Source organism: Actinia tenebrosa, unplaced genomic scaffold (assembly GCF_029948245.1).
Source record: "Actinia tenebrosa isolate PJP-AT-01 unplaced genomic scaffold, QUT_ActTen_1.0 PGA_scaffold10__47_contigs__length_13832649, whole genome shotgun sequence".
Taxonomy (NCBI): Eukaryota; Metazoa; Cnidaria; class Anthozoa; order Actiniaria; family Actiniidae; genus Actinia; species Actinia tenebrosa.
Window position 1 is genome coordinate 1769705 of NW_028292570.1, and position 20827 is coordinate 1790531.

The window sequence follows — 20827 nt, forward strand, 5'->3', positions numbered from 1 at the left end:
ACTATCTTATTCCATCCCAATCCATTACGTTTTCAATTCCTTGGAAAATCCTGAACACACTACAAGAGAATATGAACTAGTTCATTTTCCCTAGCTCACTATCATTTTATTCCAGTTTAGGCTGAGAACAAGGATAGCTAATATACTTCAAGTTATCCATTAAGCGAGGGATTTCTTATTAGCTCTCTGCTGGAAAGATGCATAATTGGCTATTTCAAGTGCCGGGGAGAAGATAATTAGTGGTCACAAACTAAGTGAATTTTTATCCAACATGAAACAATACCAAGTTCTCAAATATTTCTACTTTTCTCATAATCAAAAACAACAGTGGCTTCCCATTTGTGTGCTGTAAACCTACATGTGTATGCATGCATACTCTTGAGTAGCTGTTATTAAAGTCGAGCCCGCAATGAGATATTCTTTTGTTTAAGAATCATACAAGCGAGGCTATTAGGTCAGGATACAATGCTTGTTGTCTCATTTGCATGCATCCATGATATCTGCTGTTATTTCTTTTTTTATTGAAATCTTTATTTTACACGGGGTAAGATAATGAACCTCTCAGTTATCTAACTTATGGCCCTAGAAAACTAAAACTTGAAAATATGGAGTGATTTTCATAAACCCACACGTGAAACAGATACCATTAGTTAGTGTGTAATAGTGAAAGGACAACAAAAGAACACAATGGAATTGGGGTCTACTAACTTGTATTAGGCTGGTGTGTATTTCATGGGTTTATGAAAAACCACTATATAAGCAACTATACCATGTAACAATACTGATACAAACAAAAAAAATTAGGTGGAAAATGGACATAATAGAATTTAAGTAATATAATGATAATTACCTAGTGACACATTTACAGTATGAGATTAGAGCAGCGTGCGCAAGGTGATTGAGATACAGAGTTAAATTTGTTGAGGAAAGGAGAGCCTACCTGACAGTAGAGAAGGGGGAACAACAGAGACACTCGTAGGTCAACCTATAAGGGGTACCTGAAATTTTAACTATGGAGGCAGCATTAAATTTTTAGAATTATCAGAAACTTGGATTTCTTATCATTCGTTTTGGTTCTTCTGTGGTGACTTTGCTTGTCTACATTATAAGCCTCATTTCAGTATAGCTTGACTTAAAATAAGTAATCAAACCTCTATTGATTAGACACCTATTGATCGAGCAGACACACACTGAACAAGATCCCCAATACAATAGAGGTACCACTGTATGTACTGTAAAACAAACCTATCTATTCAGTGGACACCAGGCAAGGTCCTGAAGGTTTCCAATCAATTAATGCTAGTATAACGGATTCGGTACGACAATATATTTAACAAATTTAGAAGTAAAAACCACATGTAATAGATCTCCATGCCGTCCAATTAAGAAAAAAATGATGAGGCAAACTCAGAGGACTGCCAAAATTGGACAAGACTGTCAGCGGAAGGGGTCCAATTCAACAGTCAGGAAACTCTAGTCTAATTATTTGTTAATTATGAGCATGGGAATTTCATTCCCTATTAATATATAGCTACTTATTAACCATAGGTAAAAGCTGATTTCTTCTTTAATCTTTTGGATTAATAGGTAGCTATACATTAAGGGCCACGTGATGTTCATTTCAAGGCATGAAAGGAAAAGCAAAGAGGGATACTATCACATCTTTATTACAGCCATTATCTTAATGAGTACATTGTCTATCTTATATTTAAAAAAAAAATTAGTTAATAAATAAATCAAAAACTATACAATATACACTCTAACATGTGGCTACACCAACCAAGGCCACCCAGACAAATTTTTATAGAAATTAGCCAATCATGATTGAGTATTTAAACAACAGAATCTGTACATATTTTTTCCTTCAAAAACAATTTTACTTCATTTGGATTGGATTAAAAATCTGCGAGTGTATATCATATATCCATGAAAAACTTGTGAAATCCATGAAATTGCACAAATTTAGTAAGTTCAGTAGACCATTACCTACAAAACTTTGGACTTATTTGTATAATTTTGTAAGATACCTTTTTCACTTGAATATATATGTATATACACTCTACCAAGTATTTTCTTAGAGTACAAACACTAAAAGCATGAAATACTTTGACTATTTATAAATAAACAGCACTAATTAATCAATAGGAATACTTCTAATAAACTATAAAAATATAAGTAATGTTTACAACATGAGTGGCGAATGTTGTATATGACTTATCAAACGTCTAGGTTAGTTCCTTTGTGCTTCACTAAAATTTTCGAGAAAAAGTGAATCTGCCCAAGAAAATCCAAGTTAAAGTTTATGCAAATGAACAGGATTCTGTATCAGATTTACAACACTCTTCACGGTCGTGATTTCTGTTGTGTTTTCCTCATGAATTATTCATGAGTTTGATAAGTACTGTTAGTGGTTTTCATAAACGAGTGAAATACACACCAGCTTAGTACAATTTAGTCAACCCTAATTCCTTTGTTTTGTTATTTCACTATTATACACTAATGTTATCTGTTTCACAGGCTTACAAAAATCACTCTAAGTTATATGCTTTTAGTGTTTGCACTGTATCTTTTGTGGGGATGATTGATGGAATATATTGAAAAGAAGAAAGAAGATTTCAAATAGATATATCCAACGATAACAAAAAATATTCACCAAAGGCAAAGTGAATATGGAGAATTCTCTGAGCCCAAGGCAATAATTGTTTTAGTATAAATTTAAACTTAAATATCAAAGGAAAAACTAAGAATAAAAAAGCGTCTTAGTATAACTCCCACTCTGGCAAACCTCATAATCACAGTTCGAGCAGTAAATAGTGTCTCAAAATCACTGGTTGCTCAACCAATTATGACACACTAAACTCTATAATATTCAAGTCTAAAAGTCAAAAACCAAAACCTTAAAGTTATTTCATTTTGACTTCCTTCTGAAACTAATAACCATCCCATGCTGTATACTGTTATCATGACAGAATAGGTTACTTGAAAAACGAAAAATCCAATTTTGAAAGCAAAGTCCAAGAATATATCTTAACAATCTTTTGTTCTTCAAACTAAATAAAGTGAATTTTGAAAACGATGCAATCTTGAGAGAAAGAAAGAGGAAGAAGGTGGAAAACCATTAAGTTGGTACACATAATAATAATTCTTTTTGAAAGTTTAATATATATCCCTGCCACTGGATAAACCTTGTGATTTGTGATTCTTATTTTGATATTTTCAATATTTTACATTTCTTGTGAGTTAAAGAGTAAACAATGTTTTTCTAAGGTCTAGGGGAAGTCCTTCAAGAATCTTCCTGAAGGCTGTTTTTTAAATTGTTCTTCTCCAGATGAACAAATAGGAACAAATAAATGTCATATCTTTTAATGTGCGTATGCATCCATCTGCCTGATAATAATGTGTGACCCTAACTTGGTCTTTGCTGGCTAGTGTGATGATAATACTATTAAGCTACCTGTAAGCCTTTTTAGTTTTCACTGCAATAAACAATCTGCAGCATAATATTATTGAATGGTAAGTGGTAGGCCATCGGTAGGCCAACCACTATATCAAGGGCAATTAATATTTATTCTTATTAGCATTTGTCAGATATGAGAATCTCCCCCCTATGTCAAGACAACCTAATATTGTCCATGTTTTAAGATAATTTTATATTTAATAAAGAAACCAATGGACTGATATTCATTTCCAAGACTGCAATACGAGATCAGTCTTTTCTAGGTAATCAACAGGGCTTAAAATAATGTCCAGCCAGAATTGTAACTTGTCCGGTCAAATCTTTATCTTGCTGGTCATTTTGACCAGTAACAATGAGCTGGAGATAAAGTATGACGAAGGTGAAACTAATTTGGCTTGTGATGATGACTAATGACTGAAGCCCTGATCAACATTTAGTATTGCAGTATTATTTAATGACATTGGGTTCCTATAGAGAAGCGATAGTAAGCCATTTGACATATACCATACAGATGGACTAATGCTGCTGCTACTACCAACACATGGAAGATCTGATGACTTTGGAACTAAAAAAGAAAGAATTTAACGATGATTAACATGTCCTATTTAACACAGAGAATATGTTAGCCAATCAGAATCAACAAAATATGCAAAACTCACACGTCATTTTGAGCCAGCCCATACCACTTGGAACGAGTTACATGATTGGATTAAAAAAACAATAGATTGGTCATCCAAACAATAGCACTAAACCTAACCTTACAAAAGCAGTACTGTTCTTAGGGAGCAATGAAAATCCAGCTTTTGAGCAGTACTGGATTACTATGTGGATTACTCCATCACTTTTCCACATCTTTGAACACCCATGTATTATTCTCTACAGTATTTATATTTTTATTGCAATGGCTGTCAATATGTTTTCTTTTTTGTTGGCCAAATTTCACTGGCTTCACAGTTTTGCAGTGCCGTGATCAAAAGAAATCTTATTTCCAATTGACTGGCTTAAGGGATGATTAATCTTACAGTATGCATTTTTTTAAAGCAAATTGTTTATGGGTTGAGTGTCCTCACTGTAACAGATTTTCCATTAAATGTGATTGAAATAAAGACTTACCCATATGTTGAATCTGCCAGGAAAGAACCTTTCTGGTATTCTAGTAGCATATGCAATAGCTCCTAGTATATACAGTACACCCATCAAGGCCATCCAACCAACTGATGCTTGACGATGAGCTAATGTTGCACCATATGCTGCTATGAAGTGTATAGCTGGGACTATACCTGAACAGCCAAATGTTAAGAACACACCTGAAACAACACACAAGACAAAATTATTGATTAGGAAAACATTATTGATTCTGATTGACTGATGATAAAGGGCTCTTTATATACTGTGCCGTTTAATTGAGCTGATGTAAGTGGTCTTGTCAGGGTCCAAAATTAGCAGTTGTCCAGTCATCAGAGACAACTAGAATTTTCAATTGACAAGTAGATTTTAAAAGGATGACCTGCTGGCAACCAAAAATTTTGTCGCAAGTATTTTTGCTGAGTGAAGTCATAAAGCATTTGAGTGGGAATTGGTAAAGCACTCAAGAGTTAAGAAGCACTCTGCTACGTGTCGTGCTTCTCTTGACACTTCTCTTGTGTTCTGCCAATCTCTGCATGCTTTATACATGTAACTGCACATACAGTAGTACAGACATGTGCATTATTACAATCTATATCTCAGTCTGTGAGTAGCAATGGCAACAGTGGTAATGCATAGAGGCTATTTCATTGGCTTCAGAGGCCAAGGACACAGTTTTTATCAATCCAGACTGACTAGCTTAGGAGTACATTGAACAAGTTTCCTATGCCTCGTTGGTACATAACATTGTGGCCATAAATAAAAGGGAATACCATATGTTAAGCCATCAAAAAATTTTTTACTACAAAAACGAAGAAAGAAAAATGAAAAGAAAAATGGTTTCAAGCGCATGCTGGCTCCATGAACAAGGAATTCATAATTTGTTGATTTAAAAATATCATGTTGGTTTGGTTGCTTCCTATTTACCACAGCTCTTGCCCAACCACGACATGAGAAAAATCACACTTTCCCCAATTTACTCTTCTATTTGTTTTGCAGTTTGTTTGTTGTTTACTAATCCATTATCCCACATGCATGTGTGTGTAGATGGCACAAACACCCAGGATACTGGCAGCAGGTCGAAGATAGAAAAATGCCACCCGCTACAAAAGCCAATCAGAATGCATGAGTTTTAGGATACTGGACCAGAGAAAATAAATGATCTTACTCATACACACTTAAGTAAGGTTTATTCTGGTTTTCTTTCTAACACCAATGGAATGGCTTGTTGTCAAGTTAGTCTCTTACCTGCTCTCAAACATCTGAACTTGGGTGTGTTAAAGTTGGGATATAAGGACACACAGAAGCTGAACAAACCCAAGGCAGTTACAACTACCATATACACTAGTCTGGTTGTCTTATTGCAGTAGAAGCCATAGTACAATGGTGGAATGAATGAACCCATTATCAGTAGGGCAATGCCTGAGTAATCCAGCCTTGATGAGATAAAAGCAGACACAGATCATGTTAATACACGTATTTTGATGCAAAAAAAAAAAAAAAAAAAAAAAAGAAAAAAAAAAAAAAAAAAAAAAAAAAAGAAAAGAAAAGAAAAAAAAGGAAAAAAAATTAATTTTCAACATTTCAATTGAAACAGTCAAACAGTTAGCTCTGTTGGTAAGAGCGTCAGTCTGTTGTGCCGAAGGTTGTCGTTCTTAAAATAACTGGAGAGTTGGTGCTGCCTCTACAATTACATATGCAAAGGGTTAGACCTTCAAGTGGCTTGGGTGACCACGTTAATGGTGGTCCCATTTCTAATCAACTGGAGATGTTACCAGTCAGAGGACCACAAGTTTATTAGTTAAATTACTGTCAAGTGTTATAATCTATAAACAAATATTATATATTTTTATTTTAGTTTAAGGACTCACCCCACTGGTGATAATAAGTATTGTGCACTGCACTGGGACCCTCAAAAATGCATGGGACCCTAATATGATCAGACAGTGAGATCTCATGACCCAGATTGAACAAAATTCTAGTTCAGATCCTGGTAGAGTACCATAAGCACATAGACGCATCCCCATAGTATCAGATCATGATAACCTGGTAGGTTGGCATGTACTCAAGGTTCTGCCTCTCACCCACGTAGTTCAAGCTTGGGGCTGTGGTTCAATTCTTGACTGACCTGTGTTATGTAAGTTGAGTTTGTTGTTCTCTCTTTAATATAAGGATATTTCTATGGATTGTCCAGTCTTTTGCTCTTCATTAACAAGCAGAATTTTATGCACTGGTAGATGTGAGCATTTGAACAGCACTACATGTAATTTTTCGCCCATTAAAAGCCTATTTACAAGGCCAATTTGTGCTGTGATTGTGGTGTGATTTTTGCACCAATTAAATTTTGAAAATATAATATGATTTTGTCTCATGCTTCTAAAGAGACATTTGTCCAGGTAATCTCAGCATCCAGAATAAATCTTTATGAGTTAATCCTTTACCATTCGACCATGACCAAAATCACAACAAAAATGACACTTTAAATCACTGCAAAAATAGCAATGTAGTAAAATATTTCATTATCGGAACCATCCTTTAACCCTTACCTGCTGAATATCTTGGACACATTGTGTGAATGGCAATAGACTGTGTGGAATATGGTCGAAAATGCAAGGCAGAGGATTGCTCCAGTAAAAAATGCTCCAAATACAAGTTTTTCAGACCAATCACTGGGGAATGGGTTAGCTGGTGAAATGGGTCGAAGATAGAAGTATAAAAGCAATGCAATAAATAGCAAGCATCCTAAAAGATGCGTCCAAATATTGCCAGTCTCTGTGTGGATTTTGAAAATGCTCTTGAAACAGGACTTGAAGGAGGCAAAAGGTGGGCGATGACTATCAGAAAGATATTCATTGTCCCTTAGCCAGTGTGGTAGTTCCATGTGGGATATCAAGTACCATCCAGAGCGACCAGCTTCAATCATAGCTTTCCTAAGCTTGTCAGCTCCTTCACCAGCTTCATGCATAGTCTCAGAGACATTATCTTTGACATTTCTATACATGACATGGATCTTGTCCGATGTATTCTGAAAACTGTCCTGCACTTTTCCAGAAGCCTCGCCAATGTTAGTTCTCAACTTCTCTGTTGTTTCAGAGACATTTTCCTTGACATTTTTGTACATAACGTGTACTTTTTCACTGGTATTTTGTAGACTGTCCTGGACTCTTTCTGATGCTTCATTGATATTGGCCTTGAACTTTTTGGCTGCATCTTGGACGTTGTCTTTTACTGCTTTAACAAAAACTTGGATGTTTTCATCTCCTTTGAGGATGAGAACCTGAAACAACAGAAATCATAAATGTTAAGAGGTTGAATTAAGTGTCAAGCCTGGATACAACAGTTGGTAATAATTATCAGGTAATTCTGAGGTTAGATTGGCACTTTCTTACCACTGTTTCCATTGCTATACGCTGATCGAGACAACAGTTGCAACAGGGAAATTGGGCATAAGTATGTCAAGGTACCAAACAATTTATTTGATTGAGGGTGGTCTATTGCCCATTTTCCCTGTCATAGCTGTTGTCTTAATCAGCACTAGCAATGAAAACAGAGGTTAATATTGACCTCAATCAACACTTCGTAACAGGTATTTCTAAAAGTTTAATTGTCAAACACCCATTTTCAAAATTAATTGATTCACATAACAAGCAAATATTTGGGATACCTGGTTTGAGTAATCACATTTACAGTGGATTAACAATAATAATAATAATAAATTATGATTTATATAGCGCTAGTATCCCCATGCTTCAACAGCGCTTTCCAAAAAGATCTGATAAAACATATAAAAATATAACTATATGGTATTTAGTGTGGTTTAGTGGTGTACATTAAAATCTTTAAACGATAATTAGAAACAACTTTATAAAATACGTACATATTTGATAGACAATATTTGGTTTTAGTCATTAGTTTTTTGATTGATGAAAGCCAAAAGGAATTTTTGGTTGGTGTTCAGGTAGCCAAAAGGAATTTTTGGTTGGTGTCCAGGTTACATGTTTTAGTAGAGGGCTTCAGCTTGACCAGACAAGCCATATTTCAAGTGCAAAAATTTGGTAATGGTGCACGTGGGCGCACAAACAGTTGGATTTAACGTCTTGCTAAAAACCCAAAACTTCTTATTAATTTAAATAATTCCTATTTATACATAATAATAATAATAATCTAATCCTTAAAACAACGCATACAACAAAGTCTTGATGCTCTTTAAAAAAGTTTAAAATATATAAATATAAATATATGCTAAATAGATATGTACAAAGTGTATTAACAAAAAAAAAAATAGAAAAATTTAAACAATTGTAGTTTATAGAAAGAAAGACGTAAAAATCCTCTACACTGTACCAAGTTAAAAATATATCATTTCAAATGAATTGCCCTTTTTCAAATGCTTTGAAAATGTGTTACAGAATTGCATGACAAAATTTGAGTCATAATAACTCTCAAACAAAACATTGAAAATACTATGTACTTATTGACTGAGTGGGAGGGCCATACGGGAAAATATTTGGCTCGAGGTCATGTCGTACGGACCGAGCGCAGCGAGGTCCGTACAAATGACCGAGAGCCAAATATTTTCCCGTACGGCCCGACCTAACTCAGTCAATAAGCATTTTATCATATGAGCCTCACGAAAATAAGAATAATTAAGAAAAAGAAAGCGCGTGGATTCGAGCAGGGCCGGACGGGTTTTTCCGGCCCGCTTACGTCAACCCGTCCGGCCCCCATCACGTGACTTTTTCCAATGGTTTTATTAGAGCGTGCGAGCAGGGCCGTACGGGTCATATGATAAAAAATTATATTTGAAAGAAAATATAAAAAACAAAATATTTGACAAACAGTTTCATGGAGTGAATACTTTGGATTTTAGTATTTTGATAACATCATGTGAAAGCCAATAATAACTGTCGGGTTCAAAATATAGAAAATAGAATTCAAGGCTAAGACCATGACTTGGGTATTTTAGGAAAATATGACCACAATTATCCTTTGACGTATTAGTTTGAGATAAAAAGTAGTTGATATGACACATATGTTAAAATAGTGCTTTCTGTCAGTGCAATTTATGAACATCCCACAAGTTGTATCACTAGATCTATCTACAAAGCTTTTCGCTGTAGTATCACAGCGTGGGACAATCACAACAGAGCTAGGCTCCAAATTAACATCTAATTAACATACTTCCCATGTACCATTTCCGTCTCAGCTTCTCTGTTCTCTGTTTTTGTGACATCTTTCCAAAGTATTCATCATAAAGACTACATTCAGCTTCCCATTTCAGACCATGTATCTTTTTTTTAATCCAGCAAAAACACTCAAGAAAATATCTTATGCCCTGGTGCAGCTTGGCAACATATAGGTCTCCTGAACACAACTAGCCTAGTGCCTTACTTAAACACAAATTTTCTACAAGCGTACAAACATGTTCTCACTATAAGACTTAGACAATTAATTTTCTTACTCTAAAGGATTTTACAGTCAATTTAAAAAACGCTGTTGTCGACCATCTCAAGCCTACGCAACTGAACCGAAAGGAACTCTGGGTAGTAATCATTGAAGCCGAGTTGACTGCAGTAATTTTGTTCGACTAGTTATACCTGGTTTACAGCACGAACCTTCATGGCAAGCAGGAATTGTTGAAGGCGACGTTTTGTTAATGCATTTATATTTTTTAAATTGTGAACTGAATTATAACTACTTTGTTTTTCTTTCCCTAAACCCAAAGACATACACTTAATGGATTGTTTCTCTCCATTATTATCTTTACTACTAGCGGGACAAATAATTCAAAATGAATATTTAACCGCTTCAGTGATGTTTACCCATATTCGCTTTCGGTCCAGTCGTGTAGGCTTGAGTTGGTCAACAACAACGTTTTTTGAATTGACTGTATACAAATTGGAATGCAAAAACAAAAAAACATCACCAACTGAGCAAAGCATGACCGGCCCTAAGCATTTTTGGAGCTTGAAGGAACAAGGCAAATGTGACAGGTCTAAACTGTTGTCAACTTTCCTTGCTTCCAATCAAAATTCACAGCTTGTGGCAAATAAATATTTTCCTATTTATTTTAATCTTCTTCCTATTAAATTTCCAAGCTCTAGAAAAGTCCTATATTTTTATTCTCAATGTCAACATTAAAGAAATATTAAAATCCTACAGCACATAGATCAAACACTCAATGATATAACAATATTTCAGCCCACACACAGAGAGGTATAATGACAGTACTACCTTTGCTGTTTAATATTTATAAGGGTGGACGATTCTAATGTTTTCATGTTTTCAAACATTTCAAAATAATCCAAAAATCTTATCAGTTGAACTACACTATTTGCACATTTAACTTTTAATTTCCTTTACGATTACTTAAAAAGAAAAAAATAACAATTTATTTCGCTATTTTTTTACCGCTAAACTAATTGTGTGCAATAAAAATTAAAGCTTTTTTTGACTACTGTCGTAAAATATAAACCAAAAGCTAGTCAACCAAATTTCTGGGAACCATTTTCCACTACAGAATAGATTCAACATGAGGATTTTACTTTAAGGAACTTTTAAAATTAAAATTACTATTTTCAGATTAATTTAGTCGATGTTCATAAAAAAAATTAAGATGTAATCTGCGTACAATACCTTAGCTGTTTCGATGTCCGGATGAATGATAAGTCTCTCTCCGCTTTCCTTTCCATTTGTACCGATTCATAAGAACTCTCACTTACACTCTCGGCATCACTCCCTGCATCACTGTCACTCGCCTTGTTCGACTCAGAGTCTAAAAGACAAGAGGAGCTCTCTTTGTTCACAGAAACTCAACGGCAGTCCACCAACTGGTGCTCCTGTGTATCGTATGGAGGACGTTAGCACCGAGGACAGTACCACTAGGTAGGTGTATTAGAACGTTGGGCGTAACGTTTCCTCATTTCAGACCGATTGTCATCTCCTTGTGAATTAGATTCTTTAATCCAATGGTATACATAATAATGTGTTGTCTTCTTATGCGGACCTGTAAACGAATAAGTAATAGGGGATGACACGTGGTCTGAAATGAGAAATATAAGGCTGAGCATTATGAACTGGTCTATTGCAAGTTGTGTGGGAATACCCAAAGACATGCTGTAATCATTAAGTTTTATTAAGTTCTTTAAGAAGGCATCGCGGAGTCGCTGTTGGCATGTAACGTTCGCAGCAGGCGTCAGGGTTTTTAGAACCGTTTTCCTGGTCTGAGATCGATGTCTTTCACGACAACGAAGCAGATCAAGAAACCGAATCTAAACTTCATTAAAGACCAACTCACCACAGAGAATATCGTCACAAGATGATGTTTTATCCACGATAAAAACTCAGTCAGCTATAGAGTATGCGCACTTGTGTCACTATGGACACAACCCATTAACCTTTCACAACCCATTGAGATAATCATATTGTGTTTGCAGCAGTAACGTTTATTGTGATGGAGCAAGGACAACACATCCAAGAGTATTCCCAGACGGAATGCCTCTGATCATACCAGTTGATGTAGAACTTTTAGCTGCCCAGGGTGTAAGACTAAGGATGAAGAACATTCCTGCTGATATGACGATCTTAGATCACAAGTAAGGGCTCAAATACAAACTCTTCTTCTGGTTCTATTTACATGATGTTCCGTTATGTCTCGTGGTAAACTTAGGCAGATATAAGCGCTAAACCAAACTGGTTACTGTGTTACGCAGGTCTCTCTTGCGAGGGTCACGAGGGTCACGGGGGTCACGAGGGTCACGGGGGTCACGAGGGTCAGTTTCTCCATTTATCCTTCCACCTTAAAACATGAGAACTGTATGCAAAACGAATTTCAAATCTAGTAGTAGTATGTGTGTGCGAGAAAAATGGGCCAAACGGGACCAAGCCAGTATTCATAATAAACTGGATGAATGCACTGCAGAAAAGAAAGAACTATTTACAACTTTAGGAATTAATAATCGTAACATGGACACTGAACACACAAGTGAGCGCAGCGAACGAGTGAGAGATTTTCAACACGAGAAGATGAATTTCGTATCTCCAAGCGGCCATGTAATATTCTGTTTATTATATAATTATCAATGAAGTATGTTTTGGCTTTTTCAGGCACTTCTTTCCTTGTATTTTTGAATAGCCATCGCAATGGTGTTATTTTCACACGTGAAAATAACATGTTATTTTCACGTGTGAAGATATCAATTTTTCGAAATAGAGAAAAATAGATATTTCATTGGTAATTATATAATAAAATATGTTACTACCCGTAATATTCATCGTCAAAAATAGAAAAGTTTCTATATTAGTATATTTTATTGTTTTACAAATCAAAAAAGGAAAACGAAAAAAAAAAACCGGACCACGGTTCCAGGTGAATCAGCATAACAATAGCCGTGAAAACAATGCACCGAATAGACTAGAATTTTTAACAGTATTTTTTCAACCGATTCCGTGCGTGGCAGAGATGCAAGGGATTAGCCAATATGGTCTGGGGGCCGGCTGGTCTCTCCCCTGATGCTTCGGCTAGAACATTTTCTTGCGTAATTCGTACACCCAAGGGCAGAAGGATTTAATCGCCGTCAGGTCCGAAGTCCATACGCCGCCTCAGCTCTGCGGATGTCTCGGGGGTATGGCAAAGTAGAATCGATTATTCTTTTTTTCTTTTGATGGGTTCGAATCCCATAAAATTTTTCTTTCATATATAGTATATATATATACATTTTTTTATGAGATTTAAATCTTCGACAATTGAGGTAATCCGTTTAAGTGAAGTTTTATTCATTCCTAGTCGGTTGCTTATAAGCCTGTATAAGTTCGATCAAACGTTATCAGTCATAGAAGCAATATCGATCCGCAAAGTTTGCAAAGCTTACTGACAAGAATATTTTTACTGCATTTGGATCATCATATGCCCGCAAAAGACTAGTGGGTGGTGCGTTGAAGACTTATGGGTACTATTGCGCAACTTCTGCCTTTTCTGACAAGGAAAATAAGCAGCCACCCCAGTAAATAATATAATAACAAAGGATGGTAAAAAGATAAGAAAATCAATTGGTGATTCTGACAGAGAACATTGGGATAGTTGATCTTGTTGCGTCATGGCGCAAGATCAAATTCACAAGTAGTGTGATATGCATAATGCAAAACTGTTTATTTTATTGCCTAAAAAAGGCAGAACCTGCAATTATGTAGAGACCTCCTTAAGGGAGAAGATCGTCTTCTCCCTTAAGGAGTTCGAACTTCTTCAGCTGTACTAGGCCTCTGTGCATAATACAGGCAACCCAGTGAACGGCTATAGTGCGTCTTGTTTGAGTAGGGGAACATGAATAGAGGCAAGATTAGTAATTCATTAATCCTTTTATTTGTGTTTTTTATTTCAGATACGAACTGCAGGCAGTAACCCTAAGAAGCGGCAAATACGAACATTACACCTGTATCTTCAAGTACAATAGCAATTGGCTATATTATGACGGTCTTTGTAACGAAGGTGTGAGACACAAAACTAGTACGGCATTTCGTGACTAAGTCTTTATGTAAATATTAGAGTGTGTGACGAAATGTTCATGTAATCAGATAGTAGTGTAATATTCTTCCCCGGGCATTGTTATCCATGAGATGGTAATAAGGAATGGGGATAGCTCTGGCCTTCCCCACGCCAACATCCTTTCCGTACCAATGACTCAGGCAATGAACTGTACTCATTCTGTACCCGGAATATCCTCCAACAGTTTATTATTAGGCAAACTTTGTAGAACTCATAACATCACTCTTTCCCAATCCTTACTCACATATCATTTCACAACACCTGATATATCTTTAGAGTGGTTTTGTATGAGTGGCAAAGGATTAATTAACAGTAACAGTTACTCTATATACAATTAGGGTACTGGGTACTAGGTAACCGCCAAAATTTGAAGTGTTTAATTACAGAACTCATGGTTCTGGACACGGTACGGTCATTGTCCAACCCATGCGAAAACACTCTACTCCCCCAACACTACGTTAAAGCAAAATCTTAGCCTCACTAATCACCACCGAACCAAAGCATTCATTGCCTTTTAGGACCCTCAAAAGCCTGAGAGAAGCCTTCTAATGAATTTGCGCGTCTATACGTTTCGCCGGTATCAATAGGCAAATTCGCTAGTCTTGCTGCCGCTCCCGCTGGATTGATCACCTGTTTTAATTTTATGTAATGCAAAGCGGTCTTGCTACTCTTCCACCCGACGTGGTCCATGATTTCATGAAGGCTTATACCCTCTAAGGCCAAAGAAACCGCTGCACCACTGCGAAAACTATGCAAGGTGAGCTGTTTCCCCGAGAGCCGGCCAGTCAACAGTGAGGTGTAAAACTTAAGGCGCGCTTGGGCCGCGGTAGGCTCCAAACGATATGGACTGACCATATTTTCCTTAGTTATCGACCGAAAAAGGAAACCCGGAGCTAGATTTACCCGTAAGAGGCTGGAAATGTCAAAGTAGACCTCTAAACCTCGTACCGGGCAAAGAAACTTGTTCGATCCTCTTTTAAAAGCAAACACATTTGAATCACCTGATCTCAATGATTTAGTCCAAACATGGTTTAGAAGGAAGCCTGAGTTATCCGGAAAACGGAGCACATCCGAAACCTTTAACTGAAGTAGATCCGCTGCCCTATCACCCGCAAAAAATAGCGACTTAAATAAAGCTTGATCTCTAGCATACATAAATAATTGAATTGCCGACAGAGTAGAACTATTATTAAGTACATGTTCTATGTATTCTGAAATTACTGCCAAGTCATTTACTAGGATAGGCTCTGCCTGACGTCGCGTGACCCTGGCTTTGAGTTGTTCCTCCCTCACATGATCGGCTAAATAGGCCTTAACCGAGCGACAAGCAGCGGGGTTTCCTACCCCAAGGAGGGAGTGCCACTCCAAACCCCTACCATTCTCAGAAAATAGTGCACGGAGTTTTCCTATCAACGAATCAATCGTTCCATAGGCAAGACGCGTTGGGCAAGAACAGGTCACACCACGACAGACTAAAGCCGGACACTCTGACTTATGTACTTTTGTCCTTCCAGCACGATCTTTCCATATGAGGAACTCTATCACATCATCAGGTATAGCAGAAGCCAAAGTCTTTTGCGATGCCCGGCTACCCAAAAACTGGCTAAATTCGCACTCCAACGCTGATTTTTGCTTGGTATATCTTGACGAGTCCCGCTGGTTCTTAAGTTCCTGACGTCGTGCCACTATCAGCTCTTCATCAATCGTTAATTTTTTCCCGAGCCGTCGCACCGAGGTGTTTAGGGATGGCCTCTGATAACCACACTGTTGGCAAAACCTGAAGCTTTCATCATTAGGGTAGTTACACCGTGGACACGCCACTGCAGGAGTAAACAACTTGGACACCCTTGGCAATTCCTAAGCACGTCAATGAAATACGACAATCAGAAGCGCGTTATCCGCAACACCCACATTGTAGCTGGACATGGTATGGGGCTGTAACCAGACTTAGACGGAGCTAGCAGGACATGACTATCTCCCTTTTCTCCTAGACACAATCTCCCTGAACAGCGCGCCATTAGCTCCGGCCACCAGTACGGGTGAGGAGTGAGCGCTGGGACGATTATAGAAAAAGGCCTCTTAAAGTTAGTCAACAATCGAAGTACAGGGCCTATCAGGTTAAAAGGAGGAAAGACATACGGATTCATCATGTTTGGTGCAGCATGCAGGTCTTGGGCAAATAGGTTTACACCCCTCGACATAGGGCTTGGGGCTGGTGAAAAATGGGGTAGAGGAATGTTGTTCTTGCCTCTCACTACATTAGAATCTAATGCCATTAGATCAAAGGAGTGGCCCGTCTTACCCCCAAACTCATCATCCACTTGCGCAAACGACTCTAGGGACAACTTTGTGTCGCTCCGCGACAACCTTCGGGAGGGGGCATCCGCTTTGTTAGAACAAGACTGGATAAACTGCAAGTTGAGATGAATATTTCGTGAAGAAACTTCCCAAAACAGCTGCTTCGTGACTCTGACTAATTCGAGAGAGGTTTTACCCCCTTGAGACTTCCACGCTCCAATCATAACCTGACTATCAACAAGAGCGTCCACCCTAGAATTACAAATGTCATCGAGGAAAGCTCTTATAGCGTACACCAGTGCCTTCATCTCCTTGGCAGAAATGTTGAGCGTCTTGTCATTGACGTCCCAATAATCTCCAAAAGAGATGTCTCCGCACCCACGGTGAATGACACAACCCCAGCCATATCCGGAGGCATCCGTGGACAGAGAGAAGGTATGGTGTTTTTCGTCCCTCCAAGGAATGAATTCATCCCAGTTGTCAAGAAAGCGCCAATAAGACACTTCCTCTCTCTGAATCTCGTTCAAGATGACTGCATCCTTCCCCGCACGCTCGGGCCGAGCTTTACTGATCTCTCTGATAAACAGCTTTGCTGCTGGAACTGCCAATGACAAGGAAATGCATTTGCCTTGGAAACGCTGAAGCGTTTTTAGTGGTATGGGCTGTTTACCAGTGAGAATGAGTTCCCTTAACGCGGCAAAAGACTCCTTCTTGCGTTGTGGTATCAGGAATGACTGCTTCTCAGAGTCGACAATAAGGCCCAGGTATTCTAATGAAGTTGTAGGAACGAGAACAGACTTCTTTATACCAATTGTATAGCCCAATGCTATCAGCACGGACAGCACCACATAGAGGGCAGCCTCTGCTGCTTCGTAACGAAAAACTTTCTCACGCTCTTGTGGCAACTTAGCCCACCGACCGGTCGCAGTAATGCATGAGCTCACCATTCAACCGATCATCTATGTACAACGAGCAAGGGACCCCTTGCGATCTCAAAAACCCTGTTGCTGCCAGACCGATGGTGTGATATATGTAGGGGGAGATTTTCCATCCAAAGGGTAGCGTTGTGCATACAAACCCTAAACCCCCAAATGAGAAGCCTAAATACGTTTGGGAGTTATCTGTGACCATCACGTGGTCATAGCCGGACTTGTCGTCACACTTTGTAATAAACGATGACTTGTAAACATACCGGGGAACATCCGCTAGACGATCTAATGAGAAGGGAGCATCTTTCATCCAGAGGTTCAGGAACCTCGCGTCCAGACAAAGCCGAGGTTTCGATGGCTCAACTATCAATGGCATCACCAGGTGCGGTGGGTCATCCGAACCCACCTCTCCCCATACTCTAAATGCACCAGATGTGAGACGCCCAAGTATCTCAGAGGAGATGAACTCTGAAAACTCTTTACAGGATGGGTGATTCGCAAACATCTTGCGCGGGGGTAATTCTGTCTTGTACCTCGACCCTTTGAAGGATCCCGAAAATGGCTGAGAAAATTTGAGGATGTCCACCTTGTTTTTTATCCACTCCTCAATTCGCTCCTTTTGTGGATGTTCTTGGAGCAGTTCCGCCCAAGCTTGAACATTTTGATGAACACCCCCGACTGAGAAATTTTTGGGGTCCCTAAGTTTGAGAGTATACAGATCCGGGACCACACCCGTTGAAATTACTTCTCTCCAGTAAACTGGAGTCTTTTCTCGCCCCTCCTGACCGGGAACGCCGTCGATATCCACCCACGATCGATTCACTTGGAATTGTCTTGGCTCGATTGCTTTTGCCATTCTACGGAATTCCCACCACTTGTCAACATCAACTGAAGGCTCGAACTTCCTCTTATGTCCCGTTGTCTGGGGAAAAACCGGTTCAAACCAGGATTCAAACACAGACAAGTGGATAAAGCCAAGACACATCGAAATAAGACAAGATATTTATTGACGCGATAGGATACCGACGGGTTCCCGATCAGGAGAGAGCAACTTCAACACGCCTGTACAGGTCGTCTGGTGGTTGGCCGTAGTGGACAACCAGCAGGAGTTGTTCCCCCCGATATGGAAGACCTAAAACAGTAAGTATCCACCTCTCTAAAGACAAGACGTATGCCCGACATGCACGTCATAATAATTTTTTTTTTTCTTTCGCATATCACACATCGGATTCCCTTTATTATTGATTGCATCCGGAGTATTTATAAGATGTCGGCCTGTTAAGTAGTATCTCCACTACAATTCCTACACGTCTTGGACGAGTTAAGCTTTCAAAAAAGCCAAGAGAAACCCCAAAATCACACAATAAACAATATGAACTATATATTGATTCAATCTTAAATCTGTTTAAGAATAATCCCAAATTAAAACAAATTAATTGTTAACGTTTTAATCATGCAAACCAAATCATATCAATCAGCTAGTCTATGGTCTAGAGTCAATCCCCACAAATACAAAATAAACCAATCATCTCATTTATTTCAAGTTCTAGACTCAGTTAGTCATCACACATTTGCTTATACAATTCCCTGATCTGTCTATCTATTTTCTCTTGATGCATTGGCCCTTGGTGCCCTCCTGGCCTGGTTGCGTTGCTCTGGGCAAGCCCCCTGGTAATGACCATACCTATGGCACCAATAACACTGGACATTCGCACGGCCAGACCGTCCTGGAGTATTTCTAACATAAGGGCCCGGGCGGGACGTCCCAGGGTTCGAGGCCTTTGACGCTTTGTCCACCTTTGCAATCATCTCTATAACCTTCTCTTGATCTTTATCTCCCAAGAGTACATCAAGATATTTTTTGAATTGGTCCAGGGGCACGGTCGCCTTCTCCCTCATGGTTTGAAGGCAAGCCTCAAAGAAACCCTTCCTGGTATGCTTTGTCTCTCTGGCCACTAGTTTCAAGTCGAGGAGGAGGTCCAGTGCCTTGTCTTTCGTGAAGACGGGCGATTTCACAAAATGTCGAATTTCCTCTAATAAGGAGTCCACTGTTGCCTTCTGTGAATCTTCCAACACTTTTATTCTTCTCAACACTTGATCAAGTCCCAGCTCAACCTTCAAATGAAAATTAATACCGAACGCTAAGCGGTGTGTCAAAATAATGTTCAAACATGAACCAAGCATGTACATGTTTAAAACAATGCGACGATTGTTTGCTCATTAGTCCATTAAAGAACCACATTATTAACCCCCAGCATTCATCTATTATTACAACCATAGGCATTTCGTTACGTTTTAACTAAGCCATATTTTTTGCTAACAATATTCCCTCTTGCCACACAAACATTAAAGCCCAACATGCAATATTTCCAGCCACACTGTCAATGTTCGAGTCTCACAGACAATATTTCACGCCTCACGGGCAGCATTCGAAACCACATGGCGATCTACAAATGTCACGGGTAAACAATTTCAAGCCTCACAGGCACTATTTCCACTATCGCGCGTACACAATCTTTTAAGGGTCACAGAAAATATTATTAAAGTTCCACAGGCAATATCTCAAGCCTCACAGGCAATGCTCAAGTCGCACAGCTTATATTGCAAGCCTCACAGGCAACATTTCAAGCCTCACAGGCAATATTTCAAACCTCACAGGCCAGGCAATATTATTCAAGCCTCACAGGCAATATATTAGTCAAGCCTCACAGGCAATATATTAGTCAAGCCTCACAGACAATATTTCGAGCCTCACAGGCAATATTTGTCAAGCCCCACAGGCAATATTTTGAGCCTCACAGGTAATATTTCAAGCCTCACAGGCAATATTTGAAGCTTCACCAGCCAGGCAATATTATTTAAGCCTCACAGACATTACACATCCTTAACTGAAATACACCAGTTCATAAAGTTTATAGTGAATATAAAAACAAAATACAACAACAGGCGGAAAGATTAAACTTGGCACCAACGGCGATACCAGAATGCAAATTACGCGACTAGAAAACTTCGAACTAATATACGAAGCACACTAACTTAAAATTTCAGACCCAACGCTACGAACGACTAGGAACATAAACAACGCACTAGCGAAAGGAATATTACCTGAGGCGCTGCTTCCTGGACGTCAGGAGCAGCGGCATCTTGAGCGGGGTTTTGTGCTCCATCCTGCACAGCAGCATTCCGGTCCGCACCTTCGGGAGGATTTTGAGCAGCATTTTGAGCCGCATTTTGAAGCGGCGGCACATCTTCTACTGGGTTTAACACTCGAACAACTTCTTCTTGAGGTGGAACAACCGGAGCTTGTTCGGCCATATCACAGGAAGACGGGTTTGAAATACCAAATACTATAACAAAGACGATGTTTGACCGGCTGCCTCGAGTAGAGTGACACTATAGGACCACGTGAAGGGCTTTTATTATCTCATTTGCATAATCCCCGGGGACTCAAATTAGCAATGCAAATTGGTTTGCATA

At 38.7% G+C, this 20827-nt stretch overlaps 2 protein-coding genes across 4 annotated transcripts; one reads left to right on the forward strand and one right to left on the reverse strand.

Annotated features, from left to right (window-relative positions):
• Nucleotides 1-3139: 3139 nt before the first annotated feature.
• Nucleotides 3140-11400, reverse strand: LOC116306249 (adiponectin receptor protein). Of its 3 annotated transcripts, XM_089026466.1 has the most exons (6): nt 10180-10257; nt 7129-7859; nt 5831-6018; nt 4571-4764; nt 4117-4142; nt 3140-4022 (listed from the first exon to the last, which is right to left on the reverse strand). In XM_089026466.1, exons 1-6 carry the CDS (start codon nt 10201-10203, stop codon nt 3989-3991), a joined length of 1197 nt encoding a protein of 398 aa, XP_088882592.1. In that variant the 5' UTR covers nt 10204-10257; the 3' UTR covers nt 3140-3988. The 3 variants fall into 3 exon arrangements, with proteins under 3 accessions (XP_088882592.1, XP_088882593.1, XP_088882591.1); XM_089026467.1 differs by lacking the exons at nt 4117-4142; nt 10180-10257 and adding an exon at nt 11219-11400; XM_089026465.1 differs by lacking the exon at nt 4117-4142 and having other exon boundaries at nt 10180-10255.
• Nucleotides 11244-14136, forward strand: LOC148912720 (dopamine receptor-interacting protein 1-like). The gene is made up of 3 exons (XM_089026822.1): nt 11244-11467; nt 12019-12177; nt 13960-14136. The coding sequence occupies exons 1-3, from the start codon at nt 11244-11246 to the stop codon at nt 14102-14104; spliced, it is 528 nt and encodes a 175-aa protein (XP_088882948.1). The 3' UTR covers nt 14105-14136.
• The last annotated feature ends 6691 nt before the right edge of the window (nt 14137-20827 follow it).

Bases quoted from the DNA above. Each gene is read 5' to 3' on its own strand.
- LOC148912720 (XM_089026822.1), top strand. From the start codon at position 11,244: ATGATAAGTCTCTCTCCGCTTTCCTTTCCATTTGTACCGATTCATAAG. The intron at 11,468-12,018 runs GTAGGTGTATTA...TTGTGTTTGCAG, and splicing joins ACCGAGGACAGTACCACTAG to CAGTAACGTTTATTGTGATG. The intron at 12,178-13,959 runs GTAAGGGCTCAA...TTTTTATTTCAG, and splicing joins ATGACGATCTTAGATCACAA to ATACGAACTGCAGGCAGTAA.
- LOC116306249 (XM_089026465.1), bottom strand. From the start codon at position 10,203: ATGAAGGTTCGTGCTGTAAACCAG. The intron at 7,860-10,179 runs GTATAACTAGTC...CTGTTGTTTCAG, and splicing joins AGGTTCGTGCTGTAAACCAG to GTTCTCATCCTCAAAGGAGA. The intron at 4,765-5,830 runs GTAAGAGACTAA...GTGTTGTTTCAG, and splicing joins GTTCAGATGTTTGAGAGCAG to GTGTGTTCTTAACATTTGGC.